The sequence below is a fragment of the Cnephaeus nilssonii genome (genome assembly GCF_951640355.1).
Source record: "Cnephaeus nilssonii genome assembly, chromosome: X".
Taxonomy (NCBI): domain Eukaryota; kingdom Metazoa; phylum Chordata; class Mammalia; order Chiroptera; family Vespertilionidae; genus Cnephaeus; species Cnephaeus nilssonii.
In genome coordinates, this window is record NC_137071.1 from 108,635,538 (window position 1) to 108,657,786 (window position 22,249).

A 22,249-nucleotide genomic window follows, 5' to 3' on the forward strand; every position below is an offset into this window, starting at 1 on the left:
ACAATGATGTTTTGTATACTGATCTTCTATCTTGCTACCTTGCTGAACTCATACATTAGTTCTACTAGGGTATTTTTGTGTGGATTCTTTAGGATTTTGTACACACAGGACCATGTTGACTATAAGTAAAGATGGTTTTACTTCTTTATTTTCAGTACAAATATTTTCTATTTCTTCTTGTTGCCTGATTGCACTGACTAGAACCACCAGTACAATGTTGGGTAGAAGTCGCAAGAGTAGACATCCTTGTCTTGTTCCTGGTCTTAAAGAAGAGCATTCATTTTCACACCATTTAGTGTAATTATAATGGTAGCTGTAGATTTTTAATTGTTAACCTATTTCAGGTTTAAGAATCTCCCTTCTATTCCTTGTTTGTTGAACATTGTTTTTTTATTTTATTTTTTTTTAATTTCTTTATTGATTAAGGTGTCACATATTTGTCCTCATCCCCCCATTCCCATCCCACACCCCTCCCCACGGATGCCCCAACCCTCTGTTGAACTTAACCATTGGTTAGGCTCATATGCATGCACACAAGACCTTTGGTTGATCTCTCCCCCCTCCCCCCACCCTCCCCTATCCTCCCTCTGAGGCCCGATAGTCCGATCGATGCCTCCTTGTTTCTGGTTCTGTTCTTGTTCATCAGTCTATGTTGTTCATCATTTCCCCTAGATGAGCGAAATCATGTGTCACTAGAGATATACTTATAAGAATTGAATGTGCGATGAGCAATAATAGTTATGCTGACAGGCAAATGAATCAGTCTGTAGTGAGTTTCTTTCTGGACCAACAGTTCTTTTGAGACCCAATATCATGTCCACCAGTTCCCTATGAGTACATGTCGGCACTGACCCCTCAGCTCTGGATGGTGGACAAATGGTGGTAATGCAGGTCCGACTCCCTCTGGTTTGGTCTCGGCCGGACCCAGGGGCACTGATTCACCCGGATCCAGGGGCCTGCGGCCTCACCCGGACCCAGGGGCACTGATTCACCCGGATCCAGGGGCCTGCGGCCTCACCCGGACCCAGGGCCAGGCTCACCCGGATCCAGGGGCCCACGGCCTCACCCGGACCCGGGGCCAGGCTCACCCGGATCCAGGGGCCCACGGCCCCACCCGGACCCGGGGCCAGGCCCACCCGGATCCAGGGGCCCGCGGCCTCACCCGGACCCGGGGCCAGGCCCACCCGGATCCAGGGGCCCACGGCCTCACCCGGACCCGGGGCCAGGCCCACCCGGATCCAGGGGCCCGCGGCCCCACCCGGACCCGGGGCCCAGGCCCACCCGGATCCAGGGGCCCGTGGCCCCACCCGGACCCGGGACCCAGGCCCACCCAGATCCAGGGGCCCACGGCCTCACCCGGACCCGGGACCCAGGCTCACCCGGATCCAGGGGCCCACGGTCTCACCCGGACCCGGGACCCAGGCTCACCCGGATCCAGGGGCCCACGGTCTCACCCGGACCCGGGGCCAGGCTCACCCGGATCCAGGGGCCCACGGCCTCACCCGAACCCGGGACCCAGGCTCACCCGGATCCAGGGGCCCACGGCCTCACCCGGACCCGGGGCCAGGCTCACCCGGATCCAGGGGCCCACGGCCTCACCCGGACCCGGGGCCAGGTTCACTCGGACCCGGGACCCAAGCTCACCCGGAGCCAGGGGCCCACGGCCTCACCCGGACCCGGGACCCAGGCTCACCCGGATCCAGGGGCCCATGGCCTCACCCGGACCCGGGGCCAGGCCCACCCGGATCCAGGGGCCCACGGCCTCACCCGGACCCGGGGCCAGGTTCACTCGGACCCGGGACCCAAGCTCACCCGGAGCCAGGGGCCCACGGCCTCACCCGGACCCGGGGCCAGGCCCACCCGGATCCAGGGGCCCGCGGCCTCACCCGGACCCGGGGCCAGGCCCACCCGGATCCAGGGGCCCGCAGCCCCACCCGGACCCGAGGCCAGGCCCACACGGATCCAGGGGCCCGCGGCCTCACCCGGACCCGGGACCCAGGCTCACCCGGATCCAGGGGCCCGCGGCCTCACCCGGACCCGGGACCCAGGCTCACCCGGATCCAGGGGCCCACGGTCTCACCCGGACCCGGGGCCAGGCTCACCCAGATCCAGGGGCCCACGGCCTCACCCGGACCCGGGACCCAGGCTCACCCGGATCCAGGGGCCCACGGCCTCACCCGGACCCGGGGCCAGGCTCACCCGGATCCAGGGGCCCACGGCCTCACCCGGACCCGGGGCCAGGTTCACTCGGGCCCGGGACCCAAGCTCACCCGGAGCCAGGGGCCCACGGCCTCACCCGGACCCGGGGCCAGGCTCACCCGGATCCAGGGGCCCGCGGCCTCACCCGGACCCGGGGCCAGGCCCACCCGGATCCAGGGGCCCGCGGCCCCACCCGGACCCGGGGCCAGGCCCACCCGGATCCAGGGGCCCGCGGCCTCACCCGGACCCGGGACCCAGGCTCACCCGGATCCAGGGGCCCGCGGCCTCACCCGGACCCGGGACCCAGGCTCACCCGGATCCAGGGGCCCACGGTCTCACCCGGACCCGGGGCCAGGCTCACCCGGATCCAGGGGCCCACGGCCTCACCCGGACCCGGGGCCAGGTTCACTCGGACCCGGGACCCAAGCTCACCCGGATCCAGGGGCCCGCGGCCTCACCCGGACCCGGGGCCCAGGCTCACCCGGATCCAGGGGCCCGCGGCCTCACCCGGACCCGGGGCCCAGGCTCACCCGGATCCAGGGGCCCGCGGCCTCACCCGGACCCGGGGCACAGGCTCACCCGGATCCAGGGGCCCGCGGCCTCACCCGGACCCGGGGCCCAGGCTCACCCGGACCCGGGGCCCAGGCTCACCCGGATCCAGGGGCCCGCGGCCTCACCCGGACCCGGGGCCCAGGCTCACCCGGATCCAGGGGCCCGCGGCCTCACCCGGACCCGGGGCCCAGGCTCACCCGGATCCAGGGGCCCGCGGCCTCACCCGGACCCGGGGCCCAGGCTCACCCGGATCCAGGGGCCCGCGGCCTCACCCGGACCCGGGGCCCAGGCTCACCCGGATCCAGGGGCGCATGGCCTCGCCCGGACCCAGGGGCACGTGGCCTCACCCGGACCCGGGGCCCAGCCTCACCCTGACCCAGTTCCCAGCCTCACCCGGACCCAGGGGCACGCGGCTTCACCCGGATCCGGGACCCAGCGGAGTTTCGTCTTCTTGATCCCAATTCCTGTTGGTCAATTCCCTCTCAGCAATTCCTTCGGCCATTTTCTCAGAGTTCCAGGGCAGCCACCGCAGAACTCGTTGGGCTGCGGGCTCGGCAATGCTCCGGTGTGCCCGGTGCGCGGCGGCGGGCTGGTCCGGGGTGGCTGCGTCGGCCCTTGGGTCTGCAGCGGTGGCCGGTCACCGAGCATGCGCACCTGGTCGCTTCCGGGGCGTTGAGATTCTTGAAGGACTCGGAGGTCAGCAAGCGCGTAGTCTCCCGCCCCATGTCTCCCAGGGGCTCGTCTGTCCGTGCTCGGCAGCGAGTGAAGCCTTCCCCTCAGCCGGAGACCGCTGGGGGAACTGCGCCGAGCACGTTCCAGGCCGCCATTGTGTCGCCTGAGCCGTAGTTTTTAAAGTGTGGTCTTTGGGTCACCGGCATCAGCTTCATCCCGCGTACCCCTCTCTTTTATTCTAGTTGTATAGCATCCGCTCAGTTAGCCCTCCGGTGGTTCTGGATGGTGTCCGCTCCGCTCTCCCGTTGTAGTCTCAAAACCGTTGTGGTAGGCAGCAATCAGGCTTCTGCCCTATGCCTCCATCTTGGTCCTTGTTTGTATAGTTAAGTCTTGATTGTTGTTGGTGTCACTGGGAGGAATTGTCCTCCAGGCCTATTGGCCATGCGGACCCTCTGTGTCTATAAAGGAAGAGTTGCTGTGCGGGAGACACGCCTATGTGCCGGGTCTTGGTGCAGCAAGGCTTCGGCGCTCACTGCGTCTGCCTCTTGAATGTGTCCCTTATGGGAGTGGTCGAAATCTGATGTCATCTCACACCGACCACTAGATGCCTTCGTTTCTGGGTCTCCAATGGAGTGTAGGTCAGCTACTGCCTGTGGCCCCTCAGCAGGAATTACAGCATCCCTTATATTCGTGACCTGTTTCGGTGTCTTCCCCTTTTGGCTGCCTCCCTATCGCTCAGCTTCCCCAATCTCCCTAGGTGGTCGCTCTTGATACCCCCCTTTGTGGGCTGAGTGCAAAGTCTTGGTGTTGTTAAGCCTTGATTGCTGTTGGTACACTGGGAGGATGTGACCTCCAGTCCAATTGGCTGTGAGGATCAGCTGTGTCTATGCCGGGAGACAGCCCCATTCAACTAGACTTGCAAAATTGTAAAAGCCTCTGTGTTCAGCTTGGATGGGGCAGAGTTACAGGGCGGAGCCTACCGCCTTGGCTTCCCGTCAGCCCCGCCCTATGAGGTTCCTGTGTCTCAATGTCCCTCTGTACTCCCAGCAAACACCTCTGAGAGAAAAGCTCCCTGGAGTTTCGCGCGCTGCCAAACAGTCTAGTTTCTCCCCCAATGAATCTGGATTCCCAGATTCTCTCCCGGAACTGGGTTTCCGTGTAGTCAGAATTGGGGCTCACCTCAGTCTGGCGCTTTTGTCTCCTTCCCTCCAGGGCGACTCAGCGGCACAGTCAACAGCCCATCCTCCGCGCACAATCCTGTGTGCGCCTCCGGTGCTCTGCTCTTCGCCGCCTCTCTGCATCTCTGCCTTACAGCCCAGCTTTCCCCAGTATGAGCATGGCTTCCCCGGGTCTTTCCCGGAACTGGGGTTCAGTGCAGTTGGAACTGGGGGTTCAGCACAGTCCGGAGCTTTTGTCTCCTTCCCGCTAGGGCAATCCAGCGGCACAGGCAACAGACCCTCCTCTGCGCACATTCCCGTGCGCGGCTCCGGCGCAGCTCCTCTGTGTCTCTGTCCCACAGCCCAGACTCCCCCAGCATGAGCCCGGCTTCCCAGGGTTTCGCCGGGCACTGGGGTTCAGTGCAGTCGGAGCTGGGGTTCAGCACAATCTGGCGCTTTTATCTCCTTCCCGCCAGAGAACGCCAGCCAGGCGGCCAGCCGCCCCTTCCTCTCCGGCTCCGGCTTCCCCGCACGCGCGCGGGCTCGTGTCTCCGCCCGTGTCTCCATACCTCAAGCTTTTACGGCTTCTCTGATTTTCCTTGTGGTTTTCTTTTTCCTTCTAATTGTGCGCATTTCAGTCAGCCAGCTTTCCTGTGGTTCTGGATGATGTCCGTTTTGACTTTTAGTTGTGTTTTTGATATTGTTGTGCCCGGCTGTAGGTTAGGTGTTTAACCTATGCCGCCATCTTGGTTTCTCGAACATTGTTTTTTTAAATCATGAATTGGTGTTGGATTTTGCCCAATGCTTTTTCTGCATCTATTAAGATGATAATATTTTTTTCTTTTATCCTTTTAACATAGTATGTTACATTAATTAATCTTCACATGTTGAACTGATTTTGCAATCTTGGGATAAATCCCACTTGGTCATGATGTGTAATCTTTTTATGATATTTTTATATGTTGCTGGATTCATTTTACTAATGTGTTGTTGAGGATTCTTGCCTCTGTATCCATGAAGGTTATTGACCTGTGTGTAGTTTTTTTGTTTTTCTTGTGATGCCTTTGTCTGCTTTTGGTATCAGAGTAATACTGGCCTCATAGGATGAGTTGATAAGTATTTATTCCTTTATTTTCTGGAAGAGTTTGTGAAGAATTGATATTTATATATTTTTTGAATATACTCAGTGAGACAATATGTTCCTGATTGATTTGTATTTTATTTTAAATAAATATTTATTGTTCATATTATTACATGTGTTCCTCTTCCCCTCCCATAGCTCCCCTCCACCTGATTCCCCACCCCACCCCATGCCCTTACCCCTGCCACTGTCTTCATCCATAGGTGTAAGATTTTTGTCCAATCTCTTCCCATACTCCTCACACCCCCTTCCTCCTGAGAATTGTCAGTCCACTCCCTTTCTATGTCCCTGATTCTATTATATTAATCAGTCCATTCTTTTCATCAGATTTGTTATTCACTTGATTTTTAGATTCACTTGTTGGTAGGTATGTGTTTGTTGTCATTTTGTTGTTCATAATTTTTATCTTTACCTTTTTCTTCTTCTTCCTCTTCTGAAAGAATACCCTTCAGCATTTCATATAATCCTGGTTTGGTGGTGATGAACTCCTTTAGCTTTTTCTTATCTGTGAAGCTCTTTATCTGACCTTCAATTCTGAATGATAGCTTTGCTGGGTAGAGTAATCTTGGTTGTAGGTTCTTGCTGTTCATCACTTTGAATATTTCTTGCCACTCCCATCTGGCCTGCATAGTTTCTGTTGAGAAATCAGCTGACAGTCGTGTCAGTACTCCCTTGTAGGTAACTAACTTTTTTTCTCTTGCTGCTTTCAAGATTCTCTCTTTGTCTTTTGCCCTTGGCATTTTAATTATGATGTGTCTTGGTGTGGTCCTCTTTGGATTCCTTTTGTTTGGGGTTCTCTGCGCTTCCTGGACTTGTAAGTCTATTTCTTTCACCAGGTGGGGGAAGTTTTCTGTCATTATTTCTTCTAATAGGTTTTCAATATTTTGCTCTCTCTCTTCTTCTGGCACCCCCATAATTCGGATGTTGGTACACTTGAAGTTGTTCCAGAGGCTCCTTACACTATCTTCATATTTTTGGATTCCTTTTTCTTTTTCTTTTTTTTTTAAATTTCTTTATTGATGAAGGTATCACATATTTGTCCTCGTCCCCCCATTCCCATCCCACACCCCTCCCCACACATGCCCCCACCCCCCTGTTGTCCTTAACCGCTGGTTAGGCTCATATGCCTGCACGCAAGTCCTTTGGTTGATCTCCCCCTTTACCCCCACCCTTCCCTACCCTCCCCCTGAGGCCCGACAGTCTGATCCATGCCTCCTTGTTTCTGGGTCTGTTCTTGTTCATCAGTCTATGTTGTTCATTATTTCCCCTAGATGAGTGAGATCATGTGCTATTAGAAATACACTTATAAGAACCGAAAATGAGACAAGCAATAATGGTTATGGTGACAGGCAAATGAATCAGTGTGTAGTGAGTTTCTTTCTGGGCCAACAGTTCTTTTGAGACCCAATTTCAATGTCCAACAGTTCCTTATGTGTACATGTCAGCACTGACATTTCAGTTCTGGATGGTGGACAAATGGTGGTAATGCAGGTCCAACTCTGTCCGGTTTGGTCCTGGGCAATCTGCAGTGATGCACAGCTGCTAACTGCTAGTATGGGAAGGCCACATCAGCGTCTTCCGTCTCTGGACTGCTTCTCTTCTGTCTTCATGGCTGGAGTAGTCCTGTCGATTCCTCTCTTGCTGGAATCCACATGGTCTCAGAGTTGTTTTCTGAAAATATACAAACATATTCTCGACCAAAGGTTAATAAAGGAATATTTTCTATAAATTTGACTGGGGATCCTTTTTAAATTTTGCCCAAATGATTTTCCTCTGGCTTGTTTTGTCACCTTGTGTGTTTTTCATGGGTGTCTTGCTTTTAGCCTTACAATTAATTTTCTAAAGTATTAATTTTCTAGATGTAATTTACTTACAGGATATTTTTCCTTACATGATATTCCTCTACTATCCCCTCCTTTTTTGATTTAAATGTTAGGAGGCTTTTGAAAATTTTATAATGTATTCTCGATGGCTTTTAAATTTTAATTTTTTGCACTATAATATAACTGTTTTAGGTTCATTATATGGTGCACACTTTTATCATGAGATGAAGTACCAATAAAAATTTTAGTTGACTCTTTAGGAACACCTTTTTGTCTGGTACAATTAATTTTTCTAGAATATTCACTTGTTTCAACTAGCCAATTTAAATTTGTCTGAAAACTTGACTACTATTTTACTGTCAAATTTATTACTCTAACAATAATCTTGTTTTTCCCGGTAAATATTGGTGGAAAGGATTATTTGCCTTCTTGAGTAGGTCCTGAGCATTCCTGGTGGTAGGCTGGATTTAGATATCGTAAACCCCCTTCCCCACACCATGGGTACAAGGCAACTCAAACAATTCTTGTTGGAGTGAGAGGGCAGCTGCTGTCGGCCAAGTCTCTGTGGGTCACCTGGGTCCTGATCTGAGCTGGGCATGGGAAGCACAAAGCAGCCATGGGGGCAGGAGACCTCCCTCAGAAGGGGCTAGGATTCAGGACCCTGCAATGTTGGGGGGGTGAGGGTCTGTGCCCCACCTCTGTTGATCCCCAAATTCTCTCCTGATGGCCCCTCTGCGACTGTGCCTGTCTTAGGTTGTTCCTTCCTTGAGGAATCTTACCCGTCTCTGGCTAACCAGCCATCCTCCGGGGCCAAGCAGGGTGACGTGAGGTTCAGTTTTGTCTCCTTGGTAGCCTATGCCCCCGTGGCCTCCATGCCCAGCACCTGCCTTGGGATCCCCTCGCCTGCTGGCGGGGCCCCAGCACTGATCACATATCTTTTGGAACCAGGGTTTCTTCTCCAGGGAGGGCTCAGTTCGCCCTACTGGGTGAGAGACAGATCCATGGCACCAGTCATCACGAGACTTCAACCTCGACATGAACAGATAGCTCATGCAACAGCTGTGAGCAATTGAATTGTGAGAAGAGGGTCTCTCTTGGCCTAAAGGGTAAGAGGGACCCATATAGAATGCTCAGGTGCCCTCTCAGGAGGCCCTCTACCCAATGAAAAGGGTTAAATCCTTACATGTCCTTTTTAAATTGCTGCCGGATTCCTTTTTCTTTTTGTTTTTCTGGTTGGGTGTTTTTTGTTTCCTCATATTTCAGATATTTGGTTTGATTCTTGGGGTCCTTTGATCTACAGTTGAATTTCTGTATATTCTTTATTTTAGACAGTGTATGCTTAATTTCTGACTGGTCCTATTCCATTTTTTTTGGCATTTTCATTAAGGTCCTTGAAGGTCTCACTAAGCTCATCAGAGGTCTCATCAAGTTTCTCGGCGGTTTTTAGAAGGTTCTTGAGTAACCTTATAAATGTGGTTTTGAACTCTGTGTCCAGTGGTTTGCTTTCCTCCATTTCTTTCATTTGTGACATGTTTCTTTGTCTCCGCATTTTGGCTGCTTCTCTGTGTTGATGGAGTGGCTTTGTGTGTTAGGTGACCTATAGGGGCCAGTGGCTCAGCCTCACCAATCACCTGAGGTGGACGCTCTTGGTGCACCCCTTTGTGGGCTGAGTGCAAAGTCTTGGTGTAGTTAAACCTTGATTGCTGTTGTTACACTGGGAGGAATTGACCTCCAGGCCAATTAGCTGTGAGGACCCACTGTGTCTATAATGGAAGAACTGCTGTGCTGGAGACATGCTTATGGGGTAGGACTTGCTTCAGTGGGCTTTGGTGTTCGCTGAGTCTGCCTCTTGAATGTGTCACTTATGGTTGTGAGGAGTTGAAATCTGGTGTCGTCTCACACTGACCACTAGGTACAGTGCCTTCTGGATCTCCAATGGGGTGCAGGTCAGCTACTGTCTGAGGCCACCCAGCAGGAGCTACAGCGAGAACTACAGTTTTCTCCTCTTTGCTTGGGGTTTGGAGGTTTTGGAGCTGTCTGACCAGAGATGCAGTTTGTTTGGTTAAGGTGCGATAGGGCAGGCCATTTATATGCAAAAGCCGCTTGGGTGGGTTTATAGATTGTGTGTGGTGGGGTCTCAGGGAGTCACTAGGCTAGGGCATGGCTAACAGTGATGGCTGCCAGTCAGTTGTCTCTGTGTCTCCGAGTTTCCATGTCCCCGCGCCCCGCGCCCCAGCGCAATAAACAATGATTCTTGTGCGCAGCTTTGCAAGCAAGCCACCCTCACTTTCCGACCTGATGGCAGACAGTCCAGCTTCTCCCCGTAGGAGTTTGGGTCCCCAGCATCTCCCCAGAAACTGGAGTTCAGAATAATCGGGAGCTTGTCTCCCTTCGGGTTGAAAGAAGCAGCCAGTTGCCCGCTGCCAGCCCGATTTGCACGCCTCCATACCTCAGCTTTTTAGCGCTTGTGCACGTCTCAATGCTTTTTTCTCTTTCCTTCTAGTTGTAGAACTTCCACTCAGCCAGCTTTCCTATGGTTCTGGGTGATAGACGTTTTGTCTTTTAGTTGTAGTTTTGAAATTGTTGTGCGAGGCAGCAGTTTAGGTGTTTACCTATGCTGCCATCTTGGTTTTATCTCCGCCTGATTGATTTTTAAAGAGATTTGTACATTTATCAGTTTTGGTAATAAATAAATAAATAAATAAATAAATAAATAAAGTCATTGATTTGGTCTTTTGAAAAACTTGTTAGAGATTTTCATTATAATGTGATCTTCAAATATACATACACATAGACCTCACTTGTCTAAAAATGAATATGCCTTCTGTCTAAAACACAATAGAAAACCAAGACAAAAAAGAAAATAACTTTCTAGCACCCAATATGGGTGCCCCTTGTCCATGTATTTTATCCAATTGGAGAGCACCACAGGGTTCCATGGAAAGTCTATTTATTCTTACAATTCATAAACTGCTAACAGGTTTGGATATCTGTATTCCAATTTTTAAATGTTACAATGTGAATTTTAATTGGAATATTAGTTTTGGGTTCCCACTTTATGGTAGATTAGAAGTCACAATTTAGAACCAAGTGGAGACCTAACTCTTTAGGGGAAGTCAATGACCAGGAAGTGATTCATATCAATCTGACAGAGAGGGAGAAGGCATAAAAATTATAAAGAAGACACAAGAATTCAAAAGCAAAATAGTTTGAAGCCATTTACTGTGAGGGCAGATAGTCCTATATACCTCAATTACCTTTGTAGACATAGTGCTATAATATAGGTTTCTAACAATAAACTGGAGACATCTAGAAAAGAGTACACTATGATCAGAGATAAACTGCAAGTGAGTTGAAAAAGCTAGAATGATTCCCAGTATGATTTATCTACTGGGGCTTACAGATAGCTCAGGTTTTACTAGATTCCCAGAGTAATAGATTTCTGTGACTGGCCTACATCATAGTTAGGAGGCTGAATTGATTTCCTGGGGCTGCCATAACAAAATTCCAAAGACTAGTTTGTTTAAATGACAGAAATTTAGTTTCTCACAGCCTGGAGCCTGGAATTCCAAGACTGAAGTTTTGGTTTTTTCTGAAGCCTCTCTCGGTGGCTTGCAGATTGTTACCCACGTGATGCATCCTTACTTGGTCTTCCCTCTGTGCACCTGCATTCCTGGTGTCTCTCTATGTGACTAAATTTCCTCTTTTTATAAGGACACTGGTCATATTGGATTAGTGGACACACATCTGCCTCATTTAACTTAAATCACTCATTTATAGAGCCTATCTCCAAACACAGTTGCATTCTGAGGTTCTGGGGAATGGCATATCAACATATGAATTTGAGCCGAAACTGGTTTGGCTCAGTGGATAGAGCGTCGGCCTGCTGACTCAAGGGTCCCAGGTTCGATTCCGGTCAAGGGCATGTACCTTGGTTGTGGGCACATCCCCAGTAGGGGGTGTGCAAGAGGCAGCTGGTCGATGTTTCTCTCTCATCGATGTTTCTAACTCTCTATCCCTCTCTCTTCCTCTCTGTAAAAAATCAATAAAATATATTAAATAAACATATGAATTTGAGAGGGGTTGGGATACAATTCAACTGATAACAGGGATTGAGTAGATGTAAAAGAAACCATGAACCGAATGTAGGAGAAGAAAACAACAAAATACTCATCTGTGATCCTGTAGCCTTTAAGACTTACCTTGTCTCTGTGAGTTATTATACAGGGACTTCATAACAACCCGTTGCTTCTTATTTGAAAAAGAACCAGTTAGACCTCTCCCCTGCCCCCCTAAATAGACATAAAGCATGGGATGGGAGGCCTCGGCCTGCATTGGCTGCAAAGAAAGGACTGTTTGGGGGAGGTCAGAGAGTCTTCTGGGTGCTCCATTGCTTAACTCCTCTATGGTAATGTGAAAAAAAAATGTCACTTTTCTATTATGCAGCAGAACTAGGAGACTTTCATGAAGAAACAGAGAGGAAACATCTGTCACAAACCCGGTACTTACCGAACCAAGACTGTTTAGAGAGTAAGATCGTGCACTTTCATCAGAAGCACATGTAAGTACTTTTAACTGGCACCTGTTTTCACCAGCAGGGAACACTGCAGCTGAGGACAGATTTAAAAGCAAACCCTTCAGTCAGAGAAGCTTGAGGCTCAAGAAAACACTGAACTCGTCATGCTCTCAGGGTGAAGTTGTCATTCTTGTCACATTTATTAGGCTCATAAATTCTTTCCCCTTGCAGTGGCAGGAGCCCAGCTGAATCTGACATTCTGCTATTGGACATAGCAAGGAAGTTGGATATGTATGGCATCAGGCCTCAACCTGCCAGTGATGGTGAAGGGATGCAAATCCACCTGGCTGTTGCTCACATGGGAGTATTGGTGTTACGGGTAACAACTATTTCCTTTGAAGTCCTTTAGCTTTGGGAGTTATCTTGGGTCAAATTTTAGTGTCTGTTCCCAAGGTGATCCAGCCCCTTAGTCTTACTACCACTCAGAAAGAGAGGTGATGCTTAGAAGTGTTTTGGGCCAGTCTTCTCCCTTCAATGTGGTTTGCTTCCATTTGCAGTCTATACCTGATTGTTCTAAAAAACTCACATATTAGGTCAGGCCAGCATGGTTGAGAGAGGAAGTCAAGAGCATCTTTGGAACTTTAAGACTCTTAAGTAAAGAATATGGATTTTGGCATCCTAAAACCTTACACTATGACAAATTAACCAAAAACAACTCAAAGGTCCCAAAATGTGGTGTTCTCATTCAGTTACTGGTTTTATTGGAGGCACCCAGTGTCAGCCAATAGGGAATTGTTGCTGTTTACTGGCTCATCTTTACCCAGAACTTTTGTTTTTTAGGCTAGAAACAAACTCATGGCTCTCTTTGTCATTAATCCTCACTCTACAGAACTTGGACAAAAGCTATTTTTTTCAGCATATTTTTTAATCTATTAGGTCTACTCACATCTGTGAATATTCAATGAATTTAGATCTACGTTAAGGTTCAAGAACACTTGCCTAAACTTCGAAATGAAAAGCAGATACCTAGGAAGGTTTGGTAACAAATCACATTTGAGAGAGGAAGGACTAACCACAGACCTACTGACCCTAAGGATCAAATTAGAGCACTGAATTACATCACAAAGCAGGTCAGGTACAGATTCAGCTAAAATAATCTTTGCCTTCTCATTTATTTGGTTGTAAACTTTAGAGTATGAGAGTCACATTGATGGGTAAAAGACTAATGGATCACAGGCATACCTGTTCACCCAGGAAGGAATTTTAACCATTCCACTCTAACCCATGATCTTTGGTATTTTCTATTGTATGGGAGCAGATGGGGAGGGTAGGTGTGCATGGCTGTAATGTTAGTTGTGATGCCTTTCAGTGTGAATACTTCTGTGGATAGCTGGGAACAATATAGCTGGTCTATTTTGTCTTACTCAAATCCAGTCAAATAATACTTAGTATTGAGTACCTTCTGTGTGTTCTTCATTGCATTATTCTTTCTTAAAACAAAAACAAAAATAAAAACAAAAAATACCCTGTCTTTATCAATACATAATTTTCATACAACAAAATTCATATGTTTTAACTATACAATTCAATGGATTTGAGTGTATTTACAGAGTTGGGCAGCAATCTATTTATTCATCTTTCTATAAATATATTTATTGTGCATTCACTCTGTCCCAGGGACTAGAGCTACAGAGGTAAATAGTAATGATCCTGACCTTGTGGAACTTGCATTCTAATAGAGGGAAGACAGATAATGAAGCAAGTAATTATAAGCAAACATGATGTGCTTTGTGCTAGAAGAAGTATGGGGTGCTAAGTAACATGTGAAAAGGGCTTGTGACCCACCTGTAATGCCTTCATTGGCTATAGCTTCTATCAAGTACAGCAGGATCAGTCTGTGTAAGAAATAGATCAAGGGTAGTCTCATTCATGACATACATTTTCTAACAGGTTTGCATTGTCTTATAAACCAGCTTGTGATGATATTCATCTCCCTGAAATCTTCCATGTATTTAATTATAGGGAAATACAAAGATTAATACTTTCAATTGGGCTAAAATCCGCAAGTTGAGTTTTAAGAGAAAGCATTTTCTCATCAAACTTCACGCCAACATCTTGGTAAGTAGCTTTCTAATAAATTCTATGACTTTCTGTTTACCTGGTATTTCTTGGTTGTTTCTGCAAATAGTTTGAATGTGAATGGTGAAAGCTAGCTGGCCCTGAGGGGTGATGTGCTCCCTCTTTTGACTCTACATAAATAAATCAGAGCTTTACTTAGTCATATTTTTACTAAAGGCAAAATACAAAGAAATCCTACTGGCAATTTAGAATGAATAAAGTAATAGGAAAATGTGGTGGTTGGGATGAAAGACAAGTTTCCTTAGAAACCATTTTTCAGGGATCTGATAAGTCAAATAGATGTGATCAGATCTAGGACTATGGACATATTTGTTCTGTTTTCTGCTCCATTTTACAAAGTATTTTCATCTTCTTTCCTTAAGCAAAAATAATCGATCACCTACTACATGCCAAATATTTGAACACCTACAGTTTACAAAAGCAGGATGTTGGTGTTAGGTGTATATTAAGCAAGAGAAACAACTATTGGTCAAGGCTGCATTGTACAGGGTAAGACAAAGGTGCTAGAAAGGATGTTCTTTTATGACTATAAAGCAAATATGCATTAATTTTTTTTTTTTTACCTACAGAACATCCAGTAGTTTGGGCTTCATTCTCTGGATCTTAGCCTTATATAGAATCATAAGGAGACTGTATCCAGTTTGAAGCTTATGGAGAATCCCAGGATTGTATATAGGAACATGGGAAGGAATAAGAGATGGGAGGCACCATCAAAGTTGGGGGGGAGGCTGCTGAAAATATGGCTACACACATGTATGGGAAAATGAGGGTATATAGTGTATTAAGGGAATAGAAAAAAACTTGACTTTCATGTCTGAAAGGCTAAGCCTCCCCCAGAACAGATTAGAACATGCTAAATGAAAAATACAAACTATCATAGAACAAGGCATCTTAGAGAGGAAGAAGTGCTTCTGGCTGGTATATTAAAAAATATTCATATACTTGTAATCATACTACAAAGCCTATCATCTATATGGAAATCTCCTCCCCACTCCCCTTTCCTGTTGGTCATTTATAATTCGTTACCTTGAAAGGTTACTCTTTAGTGTTCATCTTAACCTAATTTACAACTTCATAAAAATGTTCCTGGCAGAAAAGAAGAGGTAAAAATGTTTGAGGTGAGTGGGGTGTGCAAGGTAAAATTTGGTTCTTAGAGAAGGCTCTGTTTTTGAGCAGTGGCCCTGGCTGTTCCTCGGAAGGTTGCCAATAATTTGGTTTCAGTAGGTGTGAAGCTTATAGGGAGCCAAGTGGGAAATCATGAGCTGCATGGGCACCTGGACCAATAGTTTGGAAGGCTTTGGGATTTGAAGGTCTTTATAATCTTGAAGGCTATTTTGCTTGATGGAACTTGGTTTACACAGGTGTTGTGCAAGGACACCTTGGAGTTCACCATGGCCAGCCGAGATGTCTGTAAGGCTTTCTGGAAGACTTGTGTGGAATACCATGCTTTCTTCAGACTCTCTGAAGAGCCCAAATCAAAGCCCAAAACCCTACTCTGCAGCAAGGGTTCCAGTTTCCGCTATAGGTAATTTAATATTACACATAGGCAAATTATACACACAAATTTTCAATAAAATGGAAGGCAGTAGGAGAAGTATGAATTATAGAAGCAATAAAGAATTCATTTCAATCACTTAAACAATGATACTCTTTACTATTCATTCTCTGTGTGACATATTAAGTCAATATTTTCTAATTGGGAGGCAGGGGGAGAGAAACATCTTACTTAAGGGGTTAGATCAGAATTCTGCAAGGATGAGGGGACAAATGCAGTTTGAGAAAATATATTCAATGAACCTATTGCTTTGCTTATATACAACTTATGTGCAAGTCATGGAAAAGAAAGCTCAATAACATTCTTTTGGCGGTAGTTAGGCAAAAGATAGTGTGAGTAAGCACGAAAGGGCCAAGAGATTAAAAAGTTTGAGCAATATTGCAGTAGAAGCTCCTTATTACAGGTAACACCTTGGAGAAATTGAAGCAACATCTAAATAAGATCTTGTCTCTAGGTGAAGACACAAAACTAGGAATTCTTTGGAAAAACCTTTTAAAACTCCTTGCTAAGAGAAAAATATTCTAATCAAATGCTTCCCATAAGGGATTTTTCAAATAGTGGAGACCTGCTCCAGTAAGAGCTGAGATTTCTATTTTATGTTTAATAAATATTTATTGTTCAGATTATTACAGTTGTTCCTCTTCCCCCCCCATAGCTCCCTTCCACCTGGTTCCCACCCCACCCTCTACCCTTACCCCCCCACTGTCCTCATCCATAGGTGTACGATTTTTGTCCAGTCTCTTCCCACACCCCCCACACCCCCAGGCACTCGAGAATTGTCAGTCCACTACCTTTTCTATGCCCCTGTTTCTATTATATTCACCAGTTTATTCTGTTCATCAGATTTTTTATTCATTTTATTTTTAGATTCACTTGTTGATAGATATGTATTTGTTGTTCATAATTTTTATCTTTACCTTTTTCTTCTTCCTCTTCTGAAAGAATACCCTTCAGCATTTCATATAATACTGGTTTGGTGGTGATGAACTCCTTTAGCTTTTTCTTATCTGTGAAGCTCTTTATCTGACCTTCAATTCTGAATGATAGCTTTGCTGGGTAGAGTAATCGTGGTTGTAAGTTCTTGCTATTCATCACTTTGAATATTTCTTGCCACTCCCTTCTGGCCTGCATAGTTTCTGTTGAGAAATCAGATGACAATCGTATGGGTACTCCCTTTTAGGTAACTAACTGTTTTTCTCTTGCTGCTTTTAATATTCTCTCTTTGTCTTTTGCCCTTGGCATTTTAATTATGATGTGTCTTGGTGTGGTCCTCTTTGGATTCCTTTTGTTTGGGGTTCTCTGCGCTTCCTGGACTTGTAAGTCTATTTCTTTCACCAGGTAGGGGATGTTTTCTGTCATTATTTCTTCAAATAGGTTTTCAATATCTTGCTCTTGCTCTCTCTCTTCTTCTGGCACCCCCATAATTCGGATGTTGGTACACTTGAAGTTGTCCCAGAGGCTCCTTACACTGTCTTCATATTTTTGGATTCTTTTTTCTTTTCCAGTTGGGTGTTTTTTGTTTCTTCATATTTCATATCTTTGACTTGATTTTTGGGATCCTCTAGTCTGCTGTTGGATATCTGTATATTATTCTTTATTTCAGTCAGTGTAGGCTTAATTTCTAGTTGGTCCTTTTTCATATCCTTGAGGGTCTCACTAAATTTCTCAGAGGTTTCTAGAAAATTCTTGAGTAACCTTATAATGGTGGTTTTGAACTCTATGTCCAGTAGTTTGCTTTCCTCCATTTCTTTCATTTGTGACATGTTTCTTTGCCTCTGCATTTTGGCTGCTTCCCTGTGTTGATAGAGTGGCTTTGTGTGCTAGGTGTCCTATAGGGCCCAATGGCTTAGCCTCCCCAATTACCTGAGGTGGTCACTCTTGGTGCACCCCTTTGTGGGCTGTGTGCACAGTCTTATTGCAGTTAAGCCTTGATTGTTGTTGGTATCACTGGGAGGAATTGACCTCTAGGCCAATTGGCTGTGAGCATCAGTTGTGTCTAAGATGAGAGAACTTCTGTGTTGGAGACACCCTTATGGGGCAAGACTTGCTTCAGTGGGGCTTTGTTGCTCACTGAGTCTGCCCCGAGTGTGTCCCTTATGGAACTGAGGAGTTGTAATCTGGATGGTCCCACTCTGACCACTGGTACACTGGCTCTTGGATCTCCAAGGAGGTGTAAATTTAGCCTCTGCCTGAGGCCACCCAGCAGGAGCTATAGAGAGATCTGCAGATTCCTCTTCTTTGTTTGGGATTTGGAGGTGCCCAGATGAGGCCCAGCTGTGAAGCAATGAAAGCTGCTGTGGAGCCTTGGGCCTTCTTTTGGAAGTTCTGGGGCTCTCTGACCCAGCTGCAGTTTTTTAGGTAATTTTAGATTGCAAAGGGCCAGTCCATTCATATGCAAAAGCCTCAGCGCACAGCTGGGGTGGAGTTGTAAATTGGGTGGGGAGAGGTCTCAGGGAATCAACAGGGCAGTGCAAACAGCAATGGCTGACCTTCATCCCTGCCCTAAGAGGCCCCCGGGTCTCAGTGTCCCGCGGTAATCGGTGCAAGCACCTCTGAGAGAAAGCTGCCCTTGTGTTCTGGCCCGATGCGAGTTTCTCCCCGTATGAGTCTGGGTCCCCAGAATCTCGCCCGGAACTGGAGTTCAGAGCAGTCAGGAGCTTGTGTCTCCCTCCCGATTGAAAAAGACAGCAGTGTCCTCAATTGCCAGCCCCTTTCTACACGCTCGCCTCCATACCTCCGCACTTTACTTCCGCACCTCCTCTGAGTCTCAGTGTGCTTTTATCTTTCCTTCTCGTTGTAGAATTTCCACTCAGCCAGTCTTCCTGTGGTTCTGGATGATGTCTGTTTTGTGTTTTAGTTGTAGTTTTGAAGTGGTTGTGCGAGGCAGCAAGTTCAGGTGTTTACCTATGCTGCCATCTTGGTTTCTCTCGAGATTTTTTTTTTAAGCATACATAATTTTGATGGAATCTTTCCAAAATGTATTCTATAATTCCCCACCTTCTTAAACAGATGATACTGATAATATTTTGTCTTTTTAAATGGCCTAAGTAATTATATATATCACTTATTATCATCTGCAGGCTGCTCTAGTAAGGTGATGGCCTCAGGGTGGGGGACACATGTCAGACCCTGTATCTCAGTGATAAATGGCCCAGAATTGTTGGGTTTTATTATTCTTGTGGTTTCTTTTTTGGCTCTTGTGTTTCTTCCAGCAGTCATTTGGCTTTTTTGCTAGTGTATGTCTGACTGAAGCAACCCTCTTCTACTGTTTAATTAGCTGTTTTTCTTCTGTCATGGGTTAGGAAACTAGTAAAATAGCATCATTAGAAATTCTTTGTAAATTTGGAAGTAGAGAAAATGACTATAAAAATAAAGCATATTATTTCCAAGGCCAGAATTTTTAACTGTTATAGAGCCCTGTTCAGAGGCTTTTTAAATTTTCTGGGATCTGAGTAATTGAGGTTGCTCTATGCTTGCTGGTTAGTTAAGTGGGTATTATCATTAATATGCTGGTCAAAGATTTATGACATATGTTATTCATCCAGACTCTCAATATTTTAACAATTAATGAGGCTTTTGAGTTTTAGTAGCCTATTCACTTACAACTAGCATTAATAAAATGTTTCTCTTTTTCTTATAATAGTGGAAGAACCCAAAGGCAACTTTTGGAATATGGGGGGAAAGGGAAGTTGAAGAGCTTGCCATTTGAAAGGTACATGGTTTTGTTTCTCTCTCTCTCTCTCTCTCTCTTTCATGTTCAATTTGAGTTGAATTTAGAGATTTATATGTATCCTATATTCACATAAACACCATTTCAATACATTCTTCATTTGGCAATTTCAGGAAACATTACCCATCTCAGTACCATGAACGACAGTGCAGGTCCTCACCAGATCTCCTCTCTGATGTCTCAAAACAAGTAAGGTTTCTGAAAATGCTTTTTTTTTTTTTTTTAGATAAGTGTAATGTGTTGTTTCAAAAGCTTCCAAGAATTGATTCTGCCAGAATCTCACAGTTACTGTGTTTTAGTAGGTTAGCCTTCCATGGAGGTCTGTCAGCTCAATCTTTCCAGCCAATAAAAGATCATTTAGTACACGACCACTGGTGTGTATCTTATAGACTGGAAGGATCTGGCTTAAATTGCAATATGTAATGCTAACATGTTGAAAATGTAGAGTGAAATGAATATATATGGCTTTGTGTTACCTATAAAAACTTAAGGCACAGAGGAAACTATAAGATGTTGGGTTAAAGTTTTAAAGTACTTTTGCTGTATAATTTTGTAACTCAATTTAAGAACAAAGTACTATTATCCTGAAACTGAAATGATGGCTTCATGTGAGTGTTATAGTATGAACCAAGTTAATTTGTCTTTTGCTCTCACAAAAAAATAATTATAAGTCTCATAAACTCTTATGTCTTCATTCAAATCAGAGGCAGTTTTTATCTGAAAAGCATCACAAAGGTATAATGTTGAAAGGTACCATATAATATATGACCCTCTCATGCCAGTCATAGGCCTCCTCCTCAGCATTTTACAGAAAATAGGCAGGAGGCTGGAACAGTGAGGTTAGAAGACTTGCCTAAGGTCACAAAGCAATGAGCCAGGAGAGAAGTCAGAACTCCTGGATCATTGATATAGGTACTAAACCATACTGCTTGAAGTACAATTCTGGCTGAAGTACATAGAGAACTTGGAGCCCGAGAGTGGGATGGAACTGAGAAAGGATAGTGTCATGTGTGTTTTTTGCACATGAATTGGGATATGGTACAAGTTATTACCCTTTCTGAATATATTTATCAAACCTGGAATAGAAGATGATTTGAAATAACTTTGTGAACAATCACCTTTGCAAAACTTAAGGCTAATTTAGATTCCTGATCCCTCCCAACCAAATGACTTTTTCCTTCTTTTACCAACATGTCCTTTCTCTCAAGGTGGAAGATTTGAGACTAGCATATGGCAGTGGGTACTACCGAAATGTGAATGGAGTGCACGCATCTGAGCCTGTGCTAGACAGTAGGAGGAGAAACTCTGCATTGGAGGTGACATTTGCAGCAGAGCTGGAGCGTTCCAAACCAGAGGCAGATCCTACATTGTTATATCAATCGCAAAGCAGTTCCTCTTTCTCTTTTTTTAATACTGATCCTGTCTTTAACACTGACCTTGATCCTGACACTGATTCTAGAGTCTACTTTGAGGAAAGAAGTCCTCTAAGCTCCTTCCGAACAAGCTGTAAGTTTGCTGACAATCACATGAACACATCTTCTGGCCTTACAAGCAAAGTGAGTCCAGCAAGGAGGCTAACATACACAGATGTGCCGTATATTCCTTGTACTGGTCAGCAGGTTGATATTATGCCTCCTCAAATATTTTTTTATATGGACAAACCATCCCAGGTGCCCAGATGGTCTCCAATTATGGTAGAGGAAAGGGAAAAGCTAGGCAGCTGTCTAGAATCCACTGCAATGAAGCCAGCCAAAAGAAGCCCAAGGAATATCAGAATGAAGAGCTTTCAGCAAGACTGTCAAGAACTCCAAGAAACTATGGATAGGACAAGTGGTAGGAGCAACATCAATGTAGATCTAGAAGACCCAGATTTAGAAGATGCATTTGCATATAATATTCAAGAGCAACTCCCTAAACGCTCCCACAGCCAATCAGACATGAAAACTATCCGTTTTCCTTTTGGGTCAGAATTTAGACCTTTAGGGCCTTGTCCTGCTCTGAGTTGTAAAGCTGACCTGTTTACTCATATGTTTGCAGAGCAGGAGTTTCCAACAGTTCTAATGGATCAGGGAGCAGCAGAAAGGTGTGTAGCTAATGAATCCAGTGATTCTGAATCAGAGTTTCTTAAACCAGACTATTACTCTTTGTATGGTAAAGGAATGAGGTCACCCATGGCCAGAATTCGCTTGTCTTCTGGTAGTCTACAGCTAGATGAAGAAGATGAAAATGTTTCTTCCAATACCACAACTGAAGACAGGACTTTGTTAAAACCATGTAATTACTTTTTAGCTTAAAAGTGTAAACTCTGTGACCATATTTGGACCAGTTCTGTTACCAACTTAGGTAAAAAGAAGGAACCTTCTGCATAAACCATTTTCTTAGTTTCTATTCATTGGTATTTAGGGAATCTTTGAAGTTTAGGCACGTGGCTTATGAAAGATTGAAATGCTGCCTTGTTTATCAACTTCTACTCTTCTACTCCAAAAGAACTGTGGAACATGCCCTCTCCTCATTAGCACTGTGGTGAAGTGAGGTGGGTATTTGTCATCTCCATGACACATTTCCCCATAGAGACATTATAAATGAAGATCAGGCTCCTTAATACTGAAGAATGGTGACAGCATGGGTTGCAATATAGAATTGGCTTCTTATGTCGTTTAGTGATTTAGTAGATCGTGACTGTGTTAGTCATTTTGTTCTTAAATAGTACTATGACTAAAGGTTTCAGTCCTCACTATATGTGTGAGGCCCAGTAAAAATGGTCC

At 45.9% G+C, this 22,249-nt stretch overlaps 1 protein-coding gene across 2 annotated transcripts in view; it reads left to right on the top strand.

The window, feature by feature from the left end:
- FRMD7 (FERM domain containing 7) overlaps window positions 1–21,778 on the top strand; it is a gene marked incomplete at both ends in the record, with an annotated part of 86,861 nt that extends 65,083 nt beyond the window's left edge. For both annotated transcript variants that reach the window (XM_079765860.1, XM_079765861.1), the window contains 7 exons: window positions 11,991–12,105; window positions 12,292–12,439; window positions 14,083–14,178; window positions 15,561–15,724; window positions 19,398–19,466; window positions 19,598–19,673; window positions 20,693–21,778. In XM_079765860.1, coding sequence (XP_079621986.1) covers window positions 11,991–12,105; window positions 12,292–12,439; window positions 14,083–14,178; window positions 15,561–15,724; window positions 19,398–19,466; window positions 19,598–19,673; window positions 20,693–21,778 — 1,754 coding nt within the window. The remainder of the gene's footprint in view (window positions 1–11,990; window positions 12,106–12,291; window positions 12,440–14,082; window positions 14,179–15,560; window positions 15,725–19,397; window positions 19,467–19,597; window positions 19,674–20,692) is intronic.
- Window positions 21,779–22,249: the final 471 nt, after the last annotated feature.